General features: G+C 48.8%; 1 protein-coding gene across 1 annotated transcript in view; it reads right to left on the bottom strand.

Annotated features, from left to right (window-relative positions):
• The window catches only part of SSPN (sarcospan), a 31,796-nt gene extending 28,716 nt beyond the window's left edge, over positions 1-3,080 (bottom strand). Inside the window, exon 1 of the mRNA XM_056517612.1 lies at positions 2,582-3,080. Within this exon, the coding sequence (XP_056373587.1) occupies positions 2,582-2,875 (294 nt within the window). The 5' untranslated portion in view covers positions 2,876-3,080. The remainder of the gene's footprint in view (positions 1-2,581) is intronic.
• Between the last annotated feature and the right edge of the window lie 18,602 nt (positions 3,081-21,682).

Here is a 21,682-nt window from a genome sequence, read left to right as displayed (position 1 = left end):
AGTAACGCAATGGTCCCCAAGCCAGTCCTCAAGGCCCACTTTTTTTTTATTCCAGTTACTCCATTGGAATAGAACAGGGAAAATTCAAATCCTGGACTGTAGGTGACCTTGAGGACTGAGTTGGGACCTCTACTGTAACATACCTAGGGCGAGTTATAAAAAGTGCAAGACAAGAGGGGAGTAAAACCGTAGGGTCTGACTGCACAGGGTTTGTTTGTAGTCTGTTGCCATGGAGACACATAGGAGCTGTAGAAACAAATAGATCTCCATGGTAACAGACTACACACAAGCGCCGCGTACGCTGATCCTGTAGTCAAGATGTAATATATAACATACATTGGGTAAATTATATAAAGCACGAGGCTAGATGGAAGGGAGTACGACCGTAGGGTCTGACTACACAGGGTTTGTTTGTAGTCTGTTGCCATGGAGACACATAGGAGCTGTAGAAACAAATATATCTCCATGGTAACAGACTACACACAAGCGCCGCGTACGCTGATCCTGTAGTCAAGATGTAATATATAACATACATTGGCTAAATTATATAAAGCACGAGGCTAGATGGAAGGGAGTACGACCGTAGGGTCTGACTACACAGGGTTTGTTTGTAGTCTGTTGCCATGGAGACACATAGGAGCTGTACAACAAATACATCTCCATGGTAACAGACTACACACAAGCCCTTGTAGTCTGATCCTGCAGTCTACTTCTAATATATACAGGAACATAATGGTCCCCAACCAGGGCTCAAGTCCTGCAGGAACACATGGGAACTAAGTTTCTGTACTTCTTCCACAGCAGGAACACTGTTCCCATTAGCAAAAGTCCTGCAGGACCAGCCATTGAGTGGAAATCTTGGGTGAGTTCCTTTACTTTTATTCCCAGGACTTGACCCCTGTCCCCAACCTAGTCCTCAAGGACCACCAGTCACTGCTTGCTGTCAGTGAATGAAGGCCAAAAAACTGTCCTGACACAACACTCTCACAGCTTAGGGTTTGTTACAGTTATATCCAGTCAGGACAATCCTCATGTTTAGCCTGGATGCATTTGTAACAAAACATCAGATGCGAGAGGTATTAGCCCTGTGCAGATTTACTGACTGCAGATCATGAAAATTGTTTAAATTGCAAAACTGTTTATCATGCCTATCTGTTCATGGTAAAGCTGGGTGACAACCAGTATGGCCGCCATTGCAGCTTCTACACTAGTTTGTCACCTTGTCCCAAAAGGTAAAACATTTGACGTATACAGAAGGGGGCCATATCAATTGCTAAAGAGACAGAGCTGAGGAAAGAGATAGCTTAGCTTTATCTGTTTCTGGGAAAGCTGGGTTGACAACCTATATTACAAATTTGTCAATAGCTTTCACCCTATCCATGATGCAAAATATGAATATATACAGTAAGGGGGGGGGGGGGGGGGGGGGGGTGTCAGATCACTCATGAGACACATCTCTTAAAGAGAAATATCTGCATTTTTGTAATGCACTTTATCAGCTTTATTAGTTTCTGGGAAAGCTGGGTGGCAAGCGATATAGCGGCCATTGTGGTCTATACAGTAGTTGTCACATTGTTCCAACAGGTAAAACTTTGAATATATACATAAGAGGTTCGTGTCACTTCTTAAAGAGGCACATCTTCCTTATACGAAAAATTTCTTATCTATATCTGTTACTAGGAAAGCTGGGTGACAACCAATATAGCCGCCATTGCATCCTGTACAGTAGTGGTCACCCCCTCCTGAATGGCTCAGAACTGGTCAGGTTACTTCTTAAAGTGACAGAGCCCCCTTTTAGGAAAGCAATGTCTTTTTCTGTTTCTGGGAAAGCTGTGTGACAACCAACATACAGTAGCCGCCCTTGAAGCTTCTACAGTAGTTGTTACCTTGTCCTGAAATGCAAAACACTGAATACATACAGAAGGTGACATGTCACTTTAAGGACAGAGACGCCTTTCAGGAAAGCAATGCCTTTACCTGTTTCCGGGAAAGCTGGGTGACAACCAACATGGCCGCCATTACAGCCTGTACTGCAGTTATTACTCTCTCCTGAAAGGCTCAGAACTGGAAAATGAGTTTGTGTCTCTTCTTAGACAGATTTGCTTTTCCAGAAAGCTATATATTTTTTTTTACTTTATCCTATTCTGGGAAAGCTGGGTGACAACCAATATGGCCGCCACTCTGTTGGCTCCTGCCCATCTGATTAGATAGTGATTGAAGACTCTCAGGAGCAGCTTCATTGGTCGTCAATAAAAAGTTGATTATTAATTCAAATTAAAAAGGTTTTTAAAAATTAAACACCACACCACGCCCCCTCAATGCAAGTCTATGGGAGGGGGCGTGACGGACGTCACGCCCCCTCCCATAGACTTGCATTGAGGGGGTGTGACATCACGAGGGGCGTGGCCGTGACGTAACGACCTCCGCACCCAGCATTCTGAACTAAACGTTCCGGAACCTGGGGCAGTGGAGTACCCCTTTAATGCTTGCAGCAAAAATAATCAACCCCCCCACCCCAACCCCCAAGAAAAAAAAAAAAAAGAACACACACAAAAAAAATGAATCGTCCCCGAATGCTTACAATGATGCCGGCCCAGAGCGGGGTGTCTCTGACTAACAGTGAGGGGCAGTGCGCCGCCATAATGATCGCCACCACGGTGACTGACACGCCGAGGCTCAGCTGGAGTAAGGCCACCAGGAACGGGAAGCGGCAGCCGCAGCACGTCTGCAAGTCGTTCGTCCGCCCCGGCTTTTCATCCTTTTTTTTCTTCTTTTTGGCTTCGGCCTTGTTCTCCTGGGGGGTCTGCTGCGTCTCTGGTGCCCCCTTGGCCGTCTGGTCCCGGTCCCTGGGGTTCGGCTTCTTCTCGGCTCCCATGCTGCGGTGCTGCCTGATCCGGCCGGGTGTCTTGTCTCTCTGCCTGTAGCTGCGCGGTGGCGATGGCCGGGGGTCTTGGTATTTGGGATTCGCAGGCTTGTACTAATATGGAAGGCATTTGGAACAGATTCTCGAAAGCCTTCGAATGCCACTTATAGGCCGTGGTGAAGGGGGGGCTCGAGGGGATCCCTGACTACCAACCTACAGGGCACGGAGCTGGGGAAGGAACGGGGGGGGGGGGGGGGTGAATAGATATTTTATTGCAGAGAACCAGCCGGCCTGATCTACGTGACAAGCAGGGCTTAAATATTTTAGTAGGCCCAAGGAAATATTCCCATGAAGCTCCGCACCCCCAGGCACTTTCTTGCTTTTTTCTGGGGTCAGTCGAGTTCTCAGTGAAGGAGAGTGACAGCCCCGGCAGCCATCGCCTCACATGATAACCAACTCCGATCCTGATGGCGTGAAACGCGCAAAAACATAGATACAACTAGATAAACCTGCCCCCCCCCCCACACCTTCTGTCACATAACCCCCAGTGTTGGAATTAGCTAACAGTTGGGGGGCAGCTTACTATTGGGGGACTGCTAACTATTGGAGGGGGCAGCTTACTATAGGGTGGAAGCTAACTATTGGGGGGCAGCTTACTATAGGGTGGAAGCTAACTATTGGGGGGCAGCTTACTATAGGGTGGAAGCTATCTATTGGGGGGCAGCTTACTATAGGGTGGAAGCTAACTATTGGGGGGCAGCTTACTATAGGGTGGAAGCTAACTATTGGGGGGCAGCTTACTATAGGGTGGAAGCTATCTATTGGGGGGCAGCTTACTATAGGGTGGAAGCTAACTATTGGGGGGCAGCTTACTATAGGGTGGAAGCTAACTATTGGGGGGCAGCTTACTATAGGGTGGAAGCTAACTATTGGGGGGCAGCTTACTATAGGGTGGAAGCTAACTATTGGGGGGCAGCTTACTATAGGGTGGAAGCTATCTATTGGGGGCAGCTTACTATAGGGTGGAAGCTAACTATTGGGGGGCAGCTTACTATAGGGTGGAAGCTAACTATTGGGGGGCAGCTTACTATAGGGTGGAAGCTAACTATTGGGGGGCAGCTTACTATATGGTGGAAGCTATCTATTGGGGGGCAGCTTACTATAGGGTGGAAGCTAACTATTGGGGGAAAGCTAACGATAGGGGAGTCGCTTACTATATGGGGAAGCTACCTATGGGGGGCAGCTAACTGTTGGGGGGCAGCTTACTATAGGGTGGAAGCTAACCATTGGGGGGCAACTTACTATAAGGGGTAGTTAACTATTGGGGGAAAGCTAACGATAGGGGAGTCGCTTACTATAGGGGGAAGCTACCTATGGGGGGCAGCTAACTATTGGGGGGCAGCTTACTATAGGGTGGAAGCTAACTATTGGGGGGCAACTTACTATAAGGAGAAGTTAACTATTGGGGGAAGCTAACTATAGGGAAGTCGCTTACTATATGAGGAAGCTACCTATGGGGGGCAGCTAACTATTGGGGGGCAGCTTACTAAGTGGGGAAGCTAACTATTGGGGGCAGCTTACTATAGGGGGAAGTTAACTATTGGGGGAAAGCTAACTATAGGGGAGTCGCTTACTATATGGGAAAGCTACCTATGGGGGGCAGCTTACTATGTGGGGAAGCTAACTATTGGAGGGCATCTTACTGTAGTGGCCCAGTACGGGAGGTGTTACCCCGTACCCTTGCTGCTCTGTCAGGCAGCCTCCCTACAGTGTCCCCTGGGCCCCCTTGCATCTGTCCCCCATGTAAACATGTTTCTAATGTATTATACCATGTAATGTGTTCAGAAAGCGTTGTCACTTTAAGACTGTTTACCATGTGACTTGTCATGTGATTGTTACCCAGGAGGTACCAGGGACCAGGTGATCCCAGGGGTGACCTATGGGCTCCCTGCTAGTCTCCCCCCATATAAGTCCTGGGTGGAGCTTCTCTCTTTCCTTACAAGTCTTTGCTGAGGTAAAGACGAGTCCTAGAGAGTCCAGAGTCATAGGAGCCTCAAGTCCAGTCTGCAACCCCAAGAGGCTACAAGTGACCACAGTCTCAGTATTGTCAGTCATCAGTCAAGTCAGTCACAGTCAGCGTGGTCTGCATTAAATTGTCCAGTCCTACTACAAGTCCCAGCAAGCCCTTAATATCTCTGAGTCACATGTCAACTCCGTGGGCCCTGGCTGAACTGTATAGACTTTTCCACCTGTCTACCCTCAGTAAAGCTACCGTTATTGCCCCCGTGCCTAGCCCAGGATCCAGCGGTATACCTTCAGGTGGTATCAAGGATAAACCATGCCCTGGCGTCACGAATTCAAGTGGTAAATGCCATCTGCCCCTAGGGTAACAACATCTGCCCTCATCACACCCCGTTACCACATTACTACAGGGCAGTGGTCTCCAACTTGCGGACCTCCAGATGTTGCAAAACTACAACTCCCAGCATGCCAACGGCTGTCCGGGCATGCTGGGAGTTGTAGTTTTGCAACATCTGGAGGTCCACAGGTTAAAGACCACTGCTATAGGGGGACGCAAACAATTGGGGGGCAGCTTACTATGGGGGGGGGGAGACTAACTATTTGGGGGCAGCTTTGCTGCATTATTTCAAAAACAGCGCTGCCCCTGTCCTCAGGTTGCGTGTGGTATCACAACTTAGCTCCGTTCACTTCAATAGACTGAGCTGCAATACCGCACAATACCAGACGACAAGAGTGGCGCTTATTTCCGGAAGAACGCAGTTATGTTTTCCTAATCCTGGATAACCCCTTTTAATCATTGTTCTGCAACTTTCTAATAGACATTGGGGTAGATTTATGAAAACCTGTGCAGAGGAAAAGTTGATCAGTTGCCCATAGCAACCAATCAGATCCCTTCTTTCATTTTTAAAAGGCCTCTCAAAAATGAAAGAAGCGCTCTGATTGGTTGCTATGGGCAACTGGTTAACTTTTCCTCTACACAGTTTTTGATAAGTCTTAATGGCGACATTTATTGTTTATATACTAATGCTGAAAACCCTCGTCCTGCCCGCATGGCTGCATTTCATCCCATTGTATCAGCGTAGTGAATGCCGTTGCCACTGGCTTGCGAAACAGTGGCAAAAAAGAAAAAACGCGTGATGGACCATTTTGTTGCAATTTCCGAAAATTTGGGTGAACAAAAAAAGTAGTTTATGAAAACAACGGTTATCAATGTGAATCGCATAATAACCATTCCAAAAAAAAAAACATGGTGGGCAAAGTTTGAAAAGGCGCACTTGCTAAAAAAAAAAAAAAAAAAGGTGGCTGAAAAAACGCCAAAAACGTGATCTACGTGCGGCCAGAACCATCAGCAGACCTCAGATTCGGACAATAGGTTGGGACGTACCAAGATCAGATTGATGCAGGGGGTGTCCTTAGGTGTTATAATGGCCCAGAGGCAGCCGGCAGGAGGACACCGAGCTCGGGATTTTTGTCGCCGTCCCAAATACATTACTGTCACTCAGCAGGATGATTTGTGCAGTGGAGGTGCGGACGTGAAGGGGTTACTGCGGGCAGCGAGCGAGACGGTTGCAGCGGCGTGAGCAGACCTGTGATTATCAGTATAAAATGATCAGAAATTATACAGAACGACTGCGCGCTAAATCCCCTCGGAGGGAAATGTTCTGTGCGTCTCACAGGGCGAATGACGCTGGTAAGTGGGTGGGAAGCGATAACAGGATTCCAGAACGTCTCCGCGTCTCACTGCTTCCCCTCCAAATAATTGTGTGTCAGCCTGAAAATTATAAATAGATTTTAGAGATAAAAAGGAAAAAAAAATAATAATAGAAAAAAGATTTTATTCAGATCAGATTGTCGGGAGAAGCTGGAAGAGAAACCCGTCGGAAAGCATATGAGATCTCTGTAATACTCTGTGCTGCTGTGAGACACTGCTCCTCCCACTATGCAACTCTCGGTCTGTGACCGGCTACGAAGTCAGCACGCTCCGCTCCTGAAATACTCTGCTGCGCTGAGACTCCGCCCCTCCCATCTGGCAAGTCTCAGTTTGTGACTCCGTATCAGGGACAAAATTATTATATTGGTGCATGAAGGAGAATTTTAGGGGACAATAGGGGCACTACTACTTGTGGTGGCACAAAAGGGGAATAATTACTTTTCAGGGGCACAAATACTATATTGGTGCATGAAGGAGTATTTTATGGGACACTTTACGGCACTACTACTTTGTGGGGACACAAAGGGGACACTATTACCTTGTGGGGCAAAAAGGCAAATTATTACTTTGGCACATGGGGGATTATTACTCTTGGGGAAGGGGGGGTTGGCATACTGTGGCTGCCATTACTGTATTGAATCACAAAGAAGGGGCAAACATCTGTGAAGGGCCCAAAGTGGGTATTATTACTGTGTAGGGGCACAGAGGTAGGCACGATTACTGTTGGGGAGGAAGGGTGCATTAGTACTATATGGGGGCACAAAGGGGGATTATTACATTTTCGGGGCAGAATGGATATTATTACTGTGTGGGGGCCCAAAGGGGGCACTATTGTATTGTGGTTGGCTCAGTGGGGAGATTGTACAGTGTATAGGCACTGAGAGGGTCTTGGGGTAGCAGTAGGATGGGAATTTGTGCGCAGAGACAAGTTGTGGTTTGAAGAAGTCTTCCTGGCGGTCTGGGCCATTAGTAATTGTGGCTTTACATCCCCTCTGCAGCCTCCTGGCATCATACCAGCTCTTGGGGTTGCCCACACCTGTTTGACCCTGGAAACCCCAATCCTGAATTCTGATGGCTCCCCTTCCCCGCACATTGTATTTGGATGTTGGGGGCTACAACCAAGGACATGTTATTTGTACCCCCAGAAGCCCCTCACCCAGTGCCCATCTATATACATCCACCACAGATGACGCTCAGGACTTATATATATATTAGAAATGATAAACTTTCTGTCAAGAGCTGATGAAATGGAAATGGAAAAATGCTGAATTAATCCGTATTTCTGATTAAAATCCATCCAGACTGCAGCCCCTAATTCTGTGAAGTGTGATCCTCGGAGGATTTTATCGGCCCCCCCGGGGCACAAATCAAGTCACTGTTTTGATTAATTCAGCAATTTCTTTATTTTAAGCTGCTGGAAGAAGCCGGAAACAGAGACGCGTCTGTCACCGAGATGATACCAGTTGTTCTTGAGAGCGACAGAAGAAAGTTTCCGTGTGGCGGCATCATAGGATGGAACGCGGAGAGTGCGGACCTGTGATAAAGGTGGTTTAATCCGCCATATAGTCATTAAGGCGACTCGGCAGAAATGCTTTATTATAGCTACTTTATACTGATTTTAAGTCACTCCTCACACGTCTTTATGGTGCTCTCCTCAAGGAGAAACATTACCCCTTTGGTCTATTATCTGAGTTCCCAAATTCTGGATGTGAGGTGTAGCCCTTCCCTGAACCGTGATGAGGCCCTGAAGGTCCCTGTGTCCCATATGAGGAGACTCTTACTATAAGATTTTGCCATGGTAGCCAAGAAAAGGTGACCCCATTGATTCCCCCAGTAGTAATTAGTGCAGGGAAGACACAAGGAATTTGACTCCCCTACCTCTTCCCTGTGAATACCATCGATAGGATACAGTCAATGGCCCCAGTGGTTTCAGGGAGTCAGGGGGTCGCTTTAGCCTAAAAGTTTAATATATATATATTATATAGAGTAGAGATTAGACAATGCAAATATATGAGGGGGGGGGGGGGGGGGGGGGGTTAGTTCTTACGCAACACCCTCATGTATCACTCCAGGGTCACCAAATGTTATCTAGATATTAGTTTTTTACAGAAGTGACATCCAGTGACTTTTATGTTCTCTGACCACGTTTTTTGGTACGTGGGACGACTGCATTGCACATATTACCGCCCCCCCCCCCTCCTGACCAAAATAAAATCTGATTCACACTTTGTTTATTTTCACAAAACCACAAGCTGCCCGAAAGTATTCCCAAGTATGAGACCAACCCATGACCCAGAATTAGGGGGCGGAATCAGATTTCACTACCCAATTTGAGTCAAAACATGGAAGTGATGCACCCGTGTAGGAGGGTGACCATGAGGGAGTGTGACCGGCCACCGCACGAGGGGCTGACTGGAGCATGACACCGATCCCAAGGATTTCTTGGTAGTGTAAGAGCACGAAGCGCTGACCTATCACGTCTCCCCGATATGTGAATAATTTCTTCCTAATTGTCTCAGTTCCGCAAAAAGTTGTGCAAGTCAAAGGAAGTGCAGTTAACCCCTTCATCTAAAAATTCTCTACTTAAAGAAATGACCTAGGGTGCTCAAACTTTTGCATAAAATCCTGTTACATGATGCTGCCCCCGCCATGGTCACTGTAGGGATGGTATTGGGCAGGTGATGGGCAGTGCCTGGATTCCTCCAGACATGATGCTGCCCCCACCATGATCACTGTAGGGATAGTATTGGGCAGGTGATGGGCAGTGCCTGGATTCCTCCAGACATGATGCTGCCCCCACCATGATCACTGTAGGGATGGTATTGGGCAGGTGACTAGCAGTGCCTGGTCTCCCCCAGAAATGATGCTGCCCCCACCATGATCACTGTAGGGATGGTATTGGGCAGGTGATGGGCAGTGCCTGGTCTCCTCCAGACATGATGCTGCCCCCACCATGATCACTGTAGGGATGGTATTGGGCAGGTGATGGGCAGTGCCTGGATTCCTCCAGACATGATGCTGCCCCCACCATGATCACTGTAGGGATGGTATTGGGCAGGTGATGGGCAGTGCCTGGATTCCTCCAGACATGATGCTGCCCCCATCATGATCACTGTAGGGATGGTATTGGGCAGGTGACTAGCAGTGCCTGGTCTCCCCCAGAAATGATGCTGCCCCCACCATGATCACTGTAGGGATGGTATTGGGCAGGTGATGGGCAGTGCCTGGTCTCCTCCAGACATGATGCTGCCCCCACCATGATCACTGTAGGGATGGTAATGGGCAGGTGATGGGCAGTGCCTGGTTTCCTCCAGACATGATGCTGCCCCCACCATGATCACTGTAGGGATGGTAATGGGCAGGTGATGGGAAGTGCTTGGTCTCCCCCAGACATGATGCTGCCCCCACCATGATCACTGTAGGGATGGTATTGGGCAGGTGATGGGCAGTGCCTGGTTTCCTCCAGACATGATGCTGCCCCCACCATGATCACTGTAGGGGATGGTATTGGGCAGGTGATGGGCAGTGCCTGGTTTCCCCCAGACATGATGCTGCCCCCACCATGATCACTGTAGGGATGGTATTGGGCAGGTGATGGGCAGTACCTGGTTTCCTCCAGACATGATGCTGCCCCCACCATGATCACTGTAGGGATGGTATTGGGCAGGTGATGGGCAGTGCCTGGATTCCTCCAGACATGATGCTGCCCCCACCATGATCACTGTAGGGATGGTATTGGGCAGGTGATGAGCAGTGCCTGGTTTCCTCCAGACATGATTCTGCCCCCACCATGTTCACTGTAGGGATGGTATTGGGCAGGTGATGGGCAGTGCCTGGTTTCCCCCAGACATAATGCTGCCCCCACCATGATCACTGTAGGGATGGTATTGAGTAGGGGATGGGCAGTGCCTGGTTTCCCCCAGACATAATGCTGCCCCCACCATGATCACTGTAGGGATGGTATTGGGCAGGTGATGGGCAGTACCTGGTTTCCCCCAGACATGATGCTGCTCCCACCGTGATCAGTGTAGGGATGGTATTGGGCAGGTGATGGGCAGTGCCTGGTTTCCTCAAGACGTGAGGTTTAGAATTGAGGCCAAAACCTCAATCTTGGTTCCATTTGAACAGACAATCTTGTCTCTCACAGTCTTAGATTTCTGTAGAGGCTTTTTTGTAAACTCCAGGTAGCTTTCATAAAGACCAGGTTGTGGAGGCTGTTTCTTCCACACAGCCAGAGTGACCATTGGGTTCTTTGTCTCCTCTTTAATCAAGACCCTTCTTCCCCAATTACTTAGTTTGGTTGTTCCTTCTTCTTTCATGTAAGAATTATGGAAGCCTCTGGGCTTTTCAGGACTTTTAAAGCAGCAGAAATGCTGTCTCTGAGCTGTACAGGCAGTTCTTTCGTCCTCATGGCTTGGGTTTAGCTCTGATATACATTATCAGCTGTGAGACCTTATATAGACAGGTTTGTGTCTTGTACAATCATCTGAATTTACCACAGGTGACTCCGATCAAGGTAGAGAAACATCTCAGAGATGATCAAGAGAAACTGCCCTGAAGACTTGGGGTTCGGGCAGCATGAAAGTGATTCCCTTTAACCCCTTAAGGACACATGACGTACTGGAACGTCATGTGTCCACTCCCGATCTATAACGCGGGGCCACGGCGTGGCCCCGCGTCATAGCGGGTCGGGCCCGGCCTCTAACAACGGCCGGGACCCGTGGCTAATAGCGCGCGGCATTGATCGCTGTGCCGCGCGCTATTAACCCTTTAGACGCGGCGTTCAAAGTTGAACGCCGCGTCTAAAGTGAAACCGAAAGCATCCCGGCTAGCTCAGTGGGCTGTTCGGGATAGCCGCGGTGAAATCGCGGCATCCCGAACAGCTGACAGGACAGCGGGAGGGCCCCTACCTGCCTCCTCGCTGTCCGATCGCCGAATGACTGCTCAGTGCCTGAGATCCAGGCATGAGCAGTCATCCGGCAGAATCGTTGATCACTGGTTTCTTATGAGAAACCAGTGATCAACATAGAAGATCAGTGTGTGCAGTGTTATAGGTCCCTATGGGACCTATAACACTGCAAAAAAAAAGTGCAAAAAAAAAGTGAATAAAGATCATTTAACTCCTCCCCTATTAAAAGTTTGAATCACCCCCCTTTTCCAATAAAAAAAAAAACACAGTGTAAATAAAAATAAAAATAAACATATGTGGTATCACCGCGTGCGGAAATGTCCGAATTATAAAAATATATCATTAATTAAACCGCTCGGTCAATGGCGTGCGCGCAAAAAAATTCCAAAGTCCAAAATAGTGCATTTTTGGTCACTTTTTATATCATTTAAAAATGAATAAAAAGTGATCAATAAGTCCTATCAATGCAAAAATGGTACCGTTAAAAACTTCAGATCACGGCGCAAAAAATGAGCCCTCATACCGCCCCATACACGGAAAAATAAAAAAGTTATAGGGGTCAGAAGATGACAATTTTAAACGTATTAATTTTCCTGCATGTAGTTATGATTTTTTCCAGAAGTCCGACAAAATCAAACCTATATAAGTAGGGTATCATTTTAATCGTATGGACCTACAGAATACATATCAGGTGTCATTTTTACCGAAAAATGTACTACGTAGAAACGGAAGCCCCCAAAAGTTACAAAACAGCGTTTTTTTTTTCAATTTTGTCGCACAATGATTTTTTTTCCCGCTTCACCATAGATTTTTGGGCAAAATGACTGACGTCATTACAAAGTAGAATTGGTGGCGCAAAAAATAAGCCATCATATGGATTTTTAGGTGTAAATTTGAAAGAGTTATGATTTTTTAAAGGCAAGGAGCAAAAAACGAAAATGCAAAAACGGAAAAACCTCCGGTCCTTAAGGGGTTAAGAGATGCACCTACTAAAAAAATCATATTCATCCTAAGGTTGTCTGTATGCGCCAGAAAAGCAAATTTAGTGTCCTATACCTTGATAAAGCTGGGTCTCTCCAGCAAAACGTCGGGGGGATGCTAGGGAGTAACTGTTACGCCGAGCGCTCCGGGTCCCCACTCCTCCCCGGAGCGCTCGCTACACTTCCCTCACTGCAGCGCCCCGGTCGGTTCCACGGACCCGGGGCGCTGCGTTACTACCTCCGGCCGGGATGCGATTCGCGATGCGGGTAGCGCCCGCTCGCGATGCGCACCCCGGCTCCCGTACCTTACTCGCTCCCCGTCAGTTCTGTCCCGGCGCGCGCGGCCCCGCTCCCTAGGGCGCGCGCGCGCCGGGTCTTTGCGATTTAAAGGGCCACTGCACCGCTGATTGGTGCAGTGGTTCCAATTAGTGTTTACACCTGTGCACTTCCCTATATCACCTCACTTCCCCTTCACTCCCTCGCCGGATCTTGTTGCCCTAGTGCCAGTGAAAGCGTTCCTTGTGTGTTCCTTGCCTGTGATTCCAGACCTTCTGCCGTTGCCCCTGACTACGATCCTTGCTGCCTGCCCCGACCTTCTGCTACGTCCGACCTTGCTTCTGTCTACTCCCTTGTACCGCGCCTATCTTCAGCAGCCAGAGAGGTTGAGCCGTTGCTAGGGGATACGACCTGGTCACTACCGCCGCAGCAAGACCATCCCGCTTTGCGGCGGGCTCTGGTGAAAACCAGTAGTGACTTAGAACCGATCCTCTAGCACGGTCCACGCCAATCCCTCTCTGGCACAGAGGATCCACTACCTGCCAGCCGGCATCGTGACAGTAGATCCGGCCATGGATCCCGCTGAAGTTCCTCTGCCAGTTGTCGCTGACCTCACCACGGTGGTCGCCCAGCAGTCACAACAGATTGCGCAACAAGGCCAACAGCTGTCTCAACTGACTGTTATGCTACAACAGTTACTACCACAGCTCCAGCAATCATCTCCTCCGCCAGCTCCTGTACCTCCTCCGCAGCGAGTGGCCGCTTCTGGAATACGACTATCCTTGCCGGATAAATTTGATGGGGACTCTAAGTTTTGCCGTGCCTTTCTTTCCCAATGTTCATTACACTTGGAGATGATGTCGGACCAGTTCCCCACTGAAAGGTCTAAGGTGGCTTTCGTAGTCAGCCTGCTGTCTGGAAAAGCCCTGGCTTGGGCCACACCGCTCTGGGACCGCAATGACCCCGTCACTGCCTCTGTACACTCCTTCTTCTCGGAAATTCGAAGTGTCTTTGAGGAACCTGCCCGAGCCTCTTCTGCTGAGACTGCCCTGTTGAACCTGGTCCAGGGTAATTCTTCCGTTGGCGAGTATGCCGTACAGTTCCGTACCCTTGCTTCAGAATTATCCTGGAATAATGAGGCACTCTGCGCGACCTTTAAAAAAGGCCTATCCAGCAACATTAAAGATGTTCTGGCCGCACGAGAAATCCCTGCTAACCTACATGAACTCATCCATCTTGCCACTCGCATTGACATGCGTTTTTCCGAACGGCGTCAGGAGCTCCGCCAGGATATGGACTCTGTTCGCACGAGGCGTTTCTTCTCCCCGGCTCCTCTCTCCTCTGGTCCCCTGCAATCTGTTCCTGTGCCTCCCGCCGTGGAGGCTATGCAGGTCGACCGGTCTCGCCTGACACCCCAAGAGAGGACACGACGCCGCATGGAGAATCTCTGCCTGTACTGTGCTAGTACCGAACACTTCCTGAAGGATTGTCCTATCCGTCCTCCCCGCCTGGAAAGACGTCCGCTGACTCCGCACAAAGGTGAGACAGTCCTTGATGTCTACTCTGCTTCTCCACGTCTTACTGTGCCTGTGCGGATGTCTGCCTCTGCCTTCTCCTTCTCTGCTGTGGCCTTCTTGGACTCTGGATCTGCAGGAAATTTCATCTTAGCCTCCCTCGTCAACAGGTTCAACATCCCGGTGACCAGTCTCGCCAGACCCCTCTACATCAATTGTGTAAACAATGAAAGATTGGACTGTACTATACGTTTCCGCACGGAGCCCCTTCTAATGTGCATCGGATCTCATCACGAGAGGATTGAACTGTTGGTTCTCCCCAATTGCACTTCTGAAATCCTTCTTGGACTTCCCTGGCTTCAACTCCATTCCCCAATCCTGGATTGGTCCACTGGGGAGATCAAGAGTTGGGGGCCCTCTTGTTCCAAGGACTGCTTAAAACCGGTTCCCAGTAAACCTTGCCGTGTCCCTGTGCTTCCTCATGTAACCGGTCTCCCTAAGGCCTATATGGACTTTGCGGACGTTTTTTGCAAAAAACAAGCTGAGACTCTACCTCCTCACAGGCCTTATGATTGTCCCATTGACCTCCTCCCGGGCACTACTCCACCCCGGGGCAGAATCTATCCTCTGTCCGTCCCAGAGACTCTTGCCATGTCTGAATACGTCCAAGAAAATTTAAAAAAGGGCTTTATCCGTAAATCCTCCTCTCCTGCCGGAGCCGGATTTTTCTTTGTGTCCAAAAAAGATGGCTCTCTACGTCCTTGCATTGACTACCGCGGTCTTAATAAAATCACGGTTAAGAACCGCTACCCCCTACCCCTCATCTCTGAACTCTTTGATCGTCTCCAAGGTGCCCATATTTTTACCAAACTGGACTTAAGAGGTGCTTATAATCTCATCCGCATCAGAGAGGGGGATGAATGGAAAACGGCATTTAACACCAGAGATGGACACTTTGAGTATCTGGTCATGCCCTTTGGTCTATGCAACGCCCCTGCCGTCTTCCAAGACTTTGTTAATGAAATTTTTCGTGATCTACTATACTCCTGTGTTGTTGTATATCTGGACGATATCCTGATTTTTTCTGCCAATCTTGAAGAACACCGCCAGCATGTCCGTATGGTTCTTCAGAGACTTCGTGATAATCAACTCTATGCCAAAATAGAGAAATGTCTGTTTGAATGCCAATCTCTTCCTTTTCTAGGATACTTGGTCTCTGGCCAGGGACTACAAATGGACCCAGATAAACTCTCTGCCGTCTTAGATTGGCCACGCCCCTCCGGACTCCGTGCCATCCAACGTTTTTTGGGGTTCGCCAATTATTACAGGCAATTTATTCCACATTTTTCTACCATTGTGGCTCCTATTGTGGCTTTAACAAAAAAAAATGCCGATCCCAAGTCTTGGCCTCCTCAAGCGGAAGACGCCTTTAAACGACTCAAGTCTGCCTTTTCTTCGGCTCCCGTGCTCTCCAGACCTGACCCATCTAAACCCTTCCTATTGGAGGTTGATGCCTCCTCAGTGGGAGCTGGAGCTGTCCTTCTACAAAAAAACTCTTCCGGGCATGCTGTTACTTGTGGTTTTTTTTCCAGGACCTTCTCTCCGGCGGAGAGGAACTACTCCATCGGGGATCGAGAGCTTCTAGCCATTAAATTAGCACTTGAGGAATGGAGGCATCTGCTGGAGGGATCAAGATTTCCAGTTATTATTTACACCGATCACAAGAACCTCTCCTACCTCCAGTCTGCCCAACGGCTGAATCCTCGTCAGGCCAGGTGGTCTCTGTTCTTTGCCCGATTTAATTTTGAAATTCACTTTCGGCCTGCTGATAAAAACATTAGGGCCGATGCTCTCTCTCGTTCCTCAGATGCCTCTGAAATTGAACTCTCTCCTCAACACATCATTCCTCCTGACTGCCTGATTTCCACTTCTCCAGCCTCCATCAGGCAAACTCCTCCAGGAAAGACCTTTGTTTCTCCACGCCAACGCCTTGGGATCCTCAAATGGGGTCACTCCTCCCATCTCGCAGGTCATGCGGGCATCAAGAAATCTGTGCAACTCATCTCTCGCTTCTATTGGTGGCCGACTCTAGAGACTGATGTGGTGGACTTTGTGCGAGCCTGCACTATCTGTGCCCGGGATAAGACTCCTCGCCAGAAGCCCGCTGGTTTTCTTCATCCTCTACCTGTCCCCGAACAACCTTGGTCTCTGATTGGTATGGATTTTATTACTGACTTACCCCCATCCCATGGCAACACTGTTATTTGGGTGGTCGTTGATCGATTCTCCAAAATGGCACATTTCATCCCTCTTCCTGGTCTTCCTTCAGCGCCTCAGTTGGCTAAACAATTTTTTGTACACATTTTTCGTCTTCACGGGTTGCCTACACAGATCGTCTCGGATAGAGGCGTCCAATTTGTGTCTAAATTCTGGAGGGCTCTCTGTAAACAACTCAAGATTAAATTAAATTTTTCTTCTGCATACCATCCTCAATCCAATGGACAAGTAGAGAGAATTAACCAGATCTTGGGTGACTATTTACGACATTTTGTTTCCTCCCGCCAGGATGACTGGGCAGATCTTCTACCTTGGGCCGAATTCTCGTATAATTTCAGAATCTCTGAATCTTCCTCCAAATCTCCGTTTTTCGTGGTGTACGGCCGTCACCCTCTTCCCTCCCTCCCTACCCCCTTGCCCTCTGGTCTGCCCGCTGTGGATGAAATTTCTCGTGATCTTTCCACCATATGGAAAGAGACCCAAAATTCTCTCTTACAGGCTTCTTCTCGCATGAAGAGATTCGCAGATAAGAAAAGAAGAGCTCCTCCCATTTTTTCCCCTGGAGACAAGGTATGGCTCTCCGCTAAATATGTCCGTTTCCGTGTCCCGAGCTATAAGTTGGGACCACGCTATCTTGGTCCTTTTAAAGTTTTGTGTCAAATTAATCCTGTCTCTTACAAACTTCTTCTTCCTCCTTCTCTTCGTATCCCTAATGCCTTTCACGTCTCTCTTCTTAAACCTCTCATCCTCAACCGTTTTTCTCCTAAATCTGTTCCTCCCACTCCTGTTTCCGGCTCCTCGGACATCTTCTCTGTCAAAGAGATTTTGGCCTCTAAAAAGGTCAGGGGAAGAACTTTTTTTTTAGTGGATTGGGAGGGTTGTGGTCCAGAAGAGAGGTCCTGGGAACCTGAGGACAATATCCTGGACAAAAGTCTGATCCTCAGGTTCTCAGGCCCCAAGAAGAGGGGGAGACCCAAGGGGGGGGGTACTGTTACGCCGAGCGCTCCGGGTCCCCACTCCTCCCCGGAGCGCTCGCTACACTTCCCTCACTGCAGCGCCCCGGTCGGTTCCACGGACCCGGGGCGCTGCGTTACTACCTCCGGCCGGGATGCGATTCGCGATGCGGGTAGCGCCCGCTCGCGATGCGCACCCCGGCTCCCGTACCTTACTCGCTCCCCGTCAGTTCTGTCCCGGCGCGCGCGGCCCCGCTCCCTAGGGCGCGCGCGCGCCGGGTCTTTGCGATTTAAAGGGCCACTGCACCGCTGATTGGTGCAGTGGTTCCAATTAGTGTTTACACCTGTGCACTTCCCTATATCACCTCACTTCCCCTTCACTCCCTCGCCGGATCTTGTTGCCCTAGTGCCAGTGAAAGCGTTCCTTGTGTGTTCCTTGCCTGTGATTCCAGACCTTCTGCCGTTGCCCCTGACTACGATCCTTGCTGCCTGCCCCGACCTTCTGCTACGTCCGACCTTGCTTCTGTCTACTCCCTTGTACCGCGCCTATCTTCAGCAGCCAGAGAGGTTGAGCCGTTGCTAGGGGATACGACCTGGTCACTACCGCCGCAGCAAGACCATCCCGCTTTGCGGCGGGCTCTGGTGAAAACCAGTAGTGACTTAGAACCGATCCTCTAGCACGGTCCACGCCAATCCCTCTCTGGCACAGAGGATCCACTACCTGCCAGCCGGCATCGTGACAGTAACTAATTTTAAAAAGCAATATTAGGAATTGGTAGATAAAATAGAGGAAGCTATATGTTATGTGGACCGTTAAAATTGGAGTCTTAGGACCCAGAATAATGGAACAAAGAGTCCCTAACATAGAAGCCTGAGTAAAAATAAAATTAGTGGAACCATTATTGGACCAATCCAATTCCTATATATTGTGCTTTTAAGACACACTTCTTTTTTGTATTATTTTTGCACTATAATTTGGTTTCTTTTAAAATAATAAATAAAAGTGAAGTTTTAAAAGGGTGACCCTATTTGGGGGTCTTAGTCCCGGATGGGTCTCCGACCCTGAAGGGAATTGGAATTTGTGAATTAAATACCCTGGGTACCCTATGGGGGATTTTTGTGTATATGAGAAAAGCAAATTTAGGCAAATTTTGAGCAGGCATAGTAGATTTGCGCGGTAATTAAGACTGGTTTATGGTCTGACCACATATCCTCATCACAAGTGAGCAGAGAAGCGCCAAATGACAAAACTTTTTGCGAAAAATGTAAGTTTTAAAAAAATTAGTTAACCCCCCTCCAACCCACTCCCCGAAAATTGGATTTTCTGACTTCATTAAATTAAATAAATTTGGGGCAATTCATTCCAACCATCTTTTATTTAAGACTGGAGTAACAAAGCTGCCATACAATGGCTCAAACGTCGTCTCTCGCGGAAAAAAAAGTCCAATTTTTCTTTATAGTTTATCCGCTGATTTTGAAATGTCATATTACAGACTCCTTTCCCCATCTGTACAGAGAGATGCGCTCAATTATATACTAAAATAAAATAAAATAAAATATGGCAAATCTATTTGCCCACATGTCTGTGACCCCGGTTGGTGGCGGGCGAGGCAATCTCTCGCCCTTCGAGCGGGTACACAAAGCTCTATTGAGACGAGATGTCGAGAGCGGATCTAATACTCTATTTACTACGAGGACTTTATGCAAACTCAGCGGGGCTGATTTGTTTCCTTTTCAATTTCTCTAAACACTCACTCCCTCCGCTCTCCGAAACGCGCTGGAACACGGCCTGAATCCATCGCGGCACGCAGCTGGAGGCCTGACAGAAGATAGGCCGAGATAATGAGCCAAAGCCGCTCTAATGTGCCATCCTCATTCACCAGCAACATGTCACTTGCCCCGCGCTTTCAGTCAGCTGGAAGATAGGACGTGGAGGGGCGGATTAATATTAATGTCCGCCGTCCAAATAATAGAAAAGAAAACATGAGGTGAACGAGGGAAGCTTGGGCTGCTGCAGAAACTCTTGGGAAAACAAAACTGCCGGTCATTTACTACTGTGTGTATGAAGCAGTTTCGGGTCAGACTTCATTGCTTTTCAGGAAGATCAGAATTAGAAGAGCTTTAGGTTCCTCCTAGGTCACCAAACTGTGAATCTCCAGCTGTTGTGAAACTACAACTCCCAGCATGCCAGGACTGTCCTAGATCAGTGTCGGTTGGAGTGCTGCTGCATACTGTGGGGAGGGCCCTGCTGCTGCCTATTGTGCGTGTGTGTGTGTGTGTGTGTGTGTGCGGGGGGGGGGGGGGGGGGGGTGACTGCTTCCTCCTATGGGGGAAACTCTGCTGCTGCCTACTATGGGGGACCTCTGCCTACTATGGGGGAAACTGCTGCTGCCTACTATGGGGTAAACTCTGCTGCTGCCTACTATGGGGGAAACTGCTGCTGCCTACTATGGGGTAAACTCTGCTGCTGCCTACTCTGGGGGGGGGGGGGGACACTGCTTCTGCCTACTATGGGGGAAACTGCTGCTGCCTACTATGGGGGACCTCTGCCTACTATGAGGGAAGCTGCTGCTGGCTACTATGGGGTAAACTCTGCTGCTGCCTACTATGGGGGGAACACTGCTGCTGCCTACTATGGGGAAAACTCAGCTGCTGCCTACTATGGGTGGACCACTGCTGTGGCCTACTATGAGGGAAACTCTGCTGCTGTCTACTATGGGGGGAACACTGCTTCTGCCTACTATGGGGGACCTCTTCCTACTATAGGGTAAACTGCTGCTGCCTACTATGGGGTAAACTCCGCTGCTGCCTACTATGGGGGGAACACTGCTGCTTCCTACTATGGGGGAAACTCTGCTGCTGCCTAATATGGGGGGAACACTGCTGCTGCCTACTATGAGGGAAATTGATACTGCTTACTATGGGGGGAACACTGCTTCTGCCTACTATGGGGAAAACTCTGCTGCTGCCTACTATGGGGGGACCTCTGCCTACTATGGGGAAAGTGCTGCTTTCTACTATGGGGGAAACTCTGCTGCTGCCTACTATGGGGGGAACACTGCTGCTGCTTATGGGGCAAACTCTGCTGCTGCCTCCTATGGGGGGAACACTGCTGCTGCCTACTATGGAGGAAACTTTGCTGCCTCTATGTGAAAAGTCCTGACAGTAAGGCCTAGTTCATACTGAGTTATTTGAGGCAGAATCTGTGCAGAGCCATAGGTTTCTCTTAGGTCTCCAAACTGTGGACCTCCAGCTGTTTCAAGACTACAACTCCCAGCATGCCTAGACAGCCTTTATCACTTAAGTGAGAAAAAATAGCCAGTGGAGGAAACCTATAGGGAACCATGGCTTGAAAATTGCCCTTCCTTTAGGCTGGGAACATTGTTTCCCAACCAGATCACCTCCAGCTGTTCCAAAACTACAAATCCCAGCATGCCCAGACAGCTGTTGGCTGTCTGGGCATGCTGGGAATTGCAATTTTGAAGCAGCTGCCAGCAGTTGTTGTTTCACAACACCCGGAGGTCCAACGTTTGGAGACCAGTAAGGGTTGTGGTAATCTAACATGGAGTGGTCAACTGTGAGCTGTGAAGAGTCCTGACAGTAAGACCTAGTTCACACTGAGTCATTTCCGTGTTAAATTCCTCCTTGAATCAGATTCCCGTTGATTTGAATAGGATTTTCTACGACTCGCACGGAAGAATTCACCCATAATGTCAATGGAACATCGTGTTTCCGCGTCACATTCTGCTTCATATTAGCGACATTTCCACATTATTTCTGTTTCCTTTTTTTTTTGGCATGGAGCATTTCTGCATCAAAAGTTCTGTTATGCCGTTCACCTCAGTGTTCTGTCCTTAGTTTTTTGGGTGACCGACAACCCCCTGTCGTCTACAGGCTAACCTCCGGCTCACTGACAACTACAGGGTGACCTATGACTTCTAGTCAACACCAGGGTGACCTTCAAATCCCCAAAGACTCCAGGTTGACCTACTCCCTGACAACTCCAAGGAGGGCACGACTCCCTGAGGACTCCAGAAAGATCTACCACTCCCTCAGGACTCCTGGATGACCTTCAATTTCCTATTGACTCTATGGTGACCTATGAATCCTTGACCACACTCTGATTCCCTAACAACTCCAGGGTGGTCTTCGATTCCCTGATGGCTTCAGAAAGAAC

This window comes from Hyla sarda, chromosome 4, assembly GCF_029499605.1.
Source record: "Hyla sarda isolate aHylSar1 chromosome 4, aHylSar1.hap1, whole genome shotgun sequence".
In the NCBI taxonomy this organism is placed as follows: domain Eukaryota; kingdom Metazoa; phylum Chordata; class Amphibia; order Anura; family Hylidae; genus Hyla; species Hyla sarda.
The sequence above is the reverse complement of the archived record's forward strand: the minus strand, read 5'-3'. Positions and strand labels throughout refer to the sequence as shown.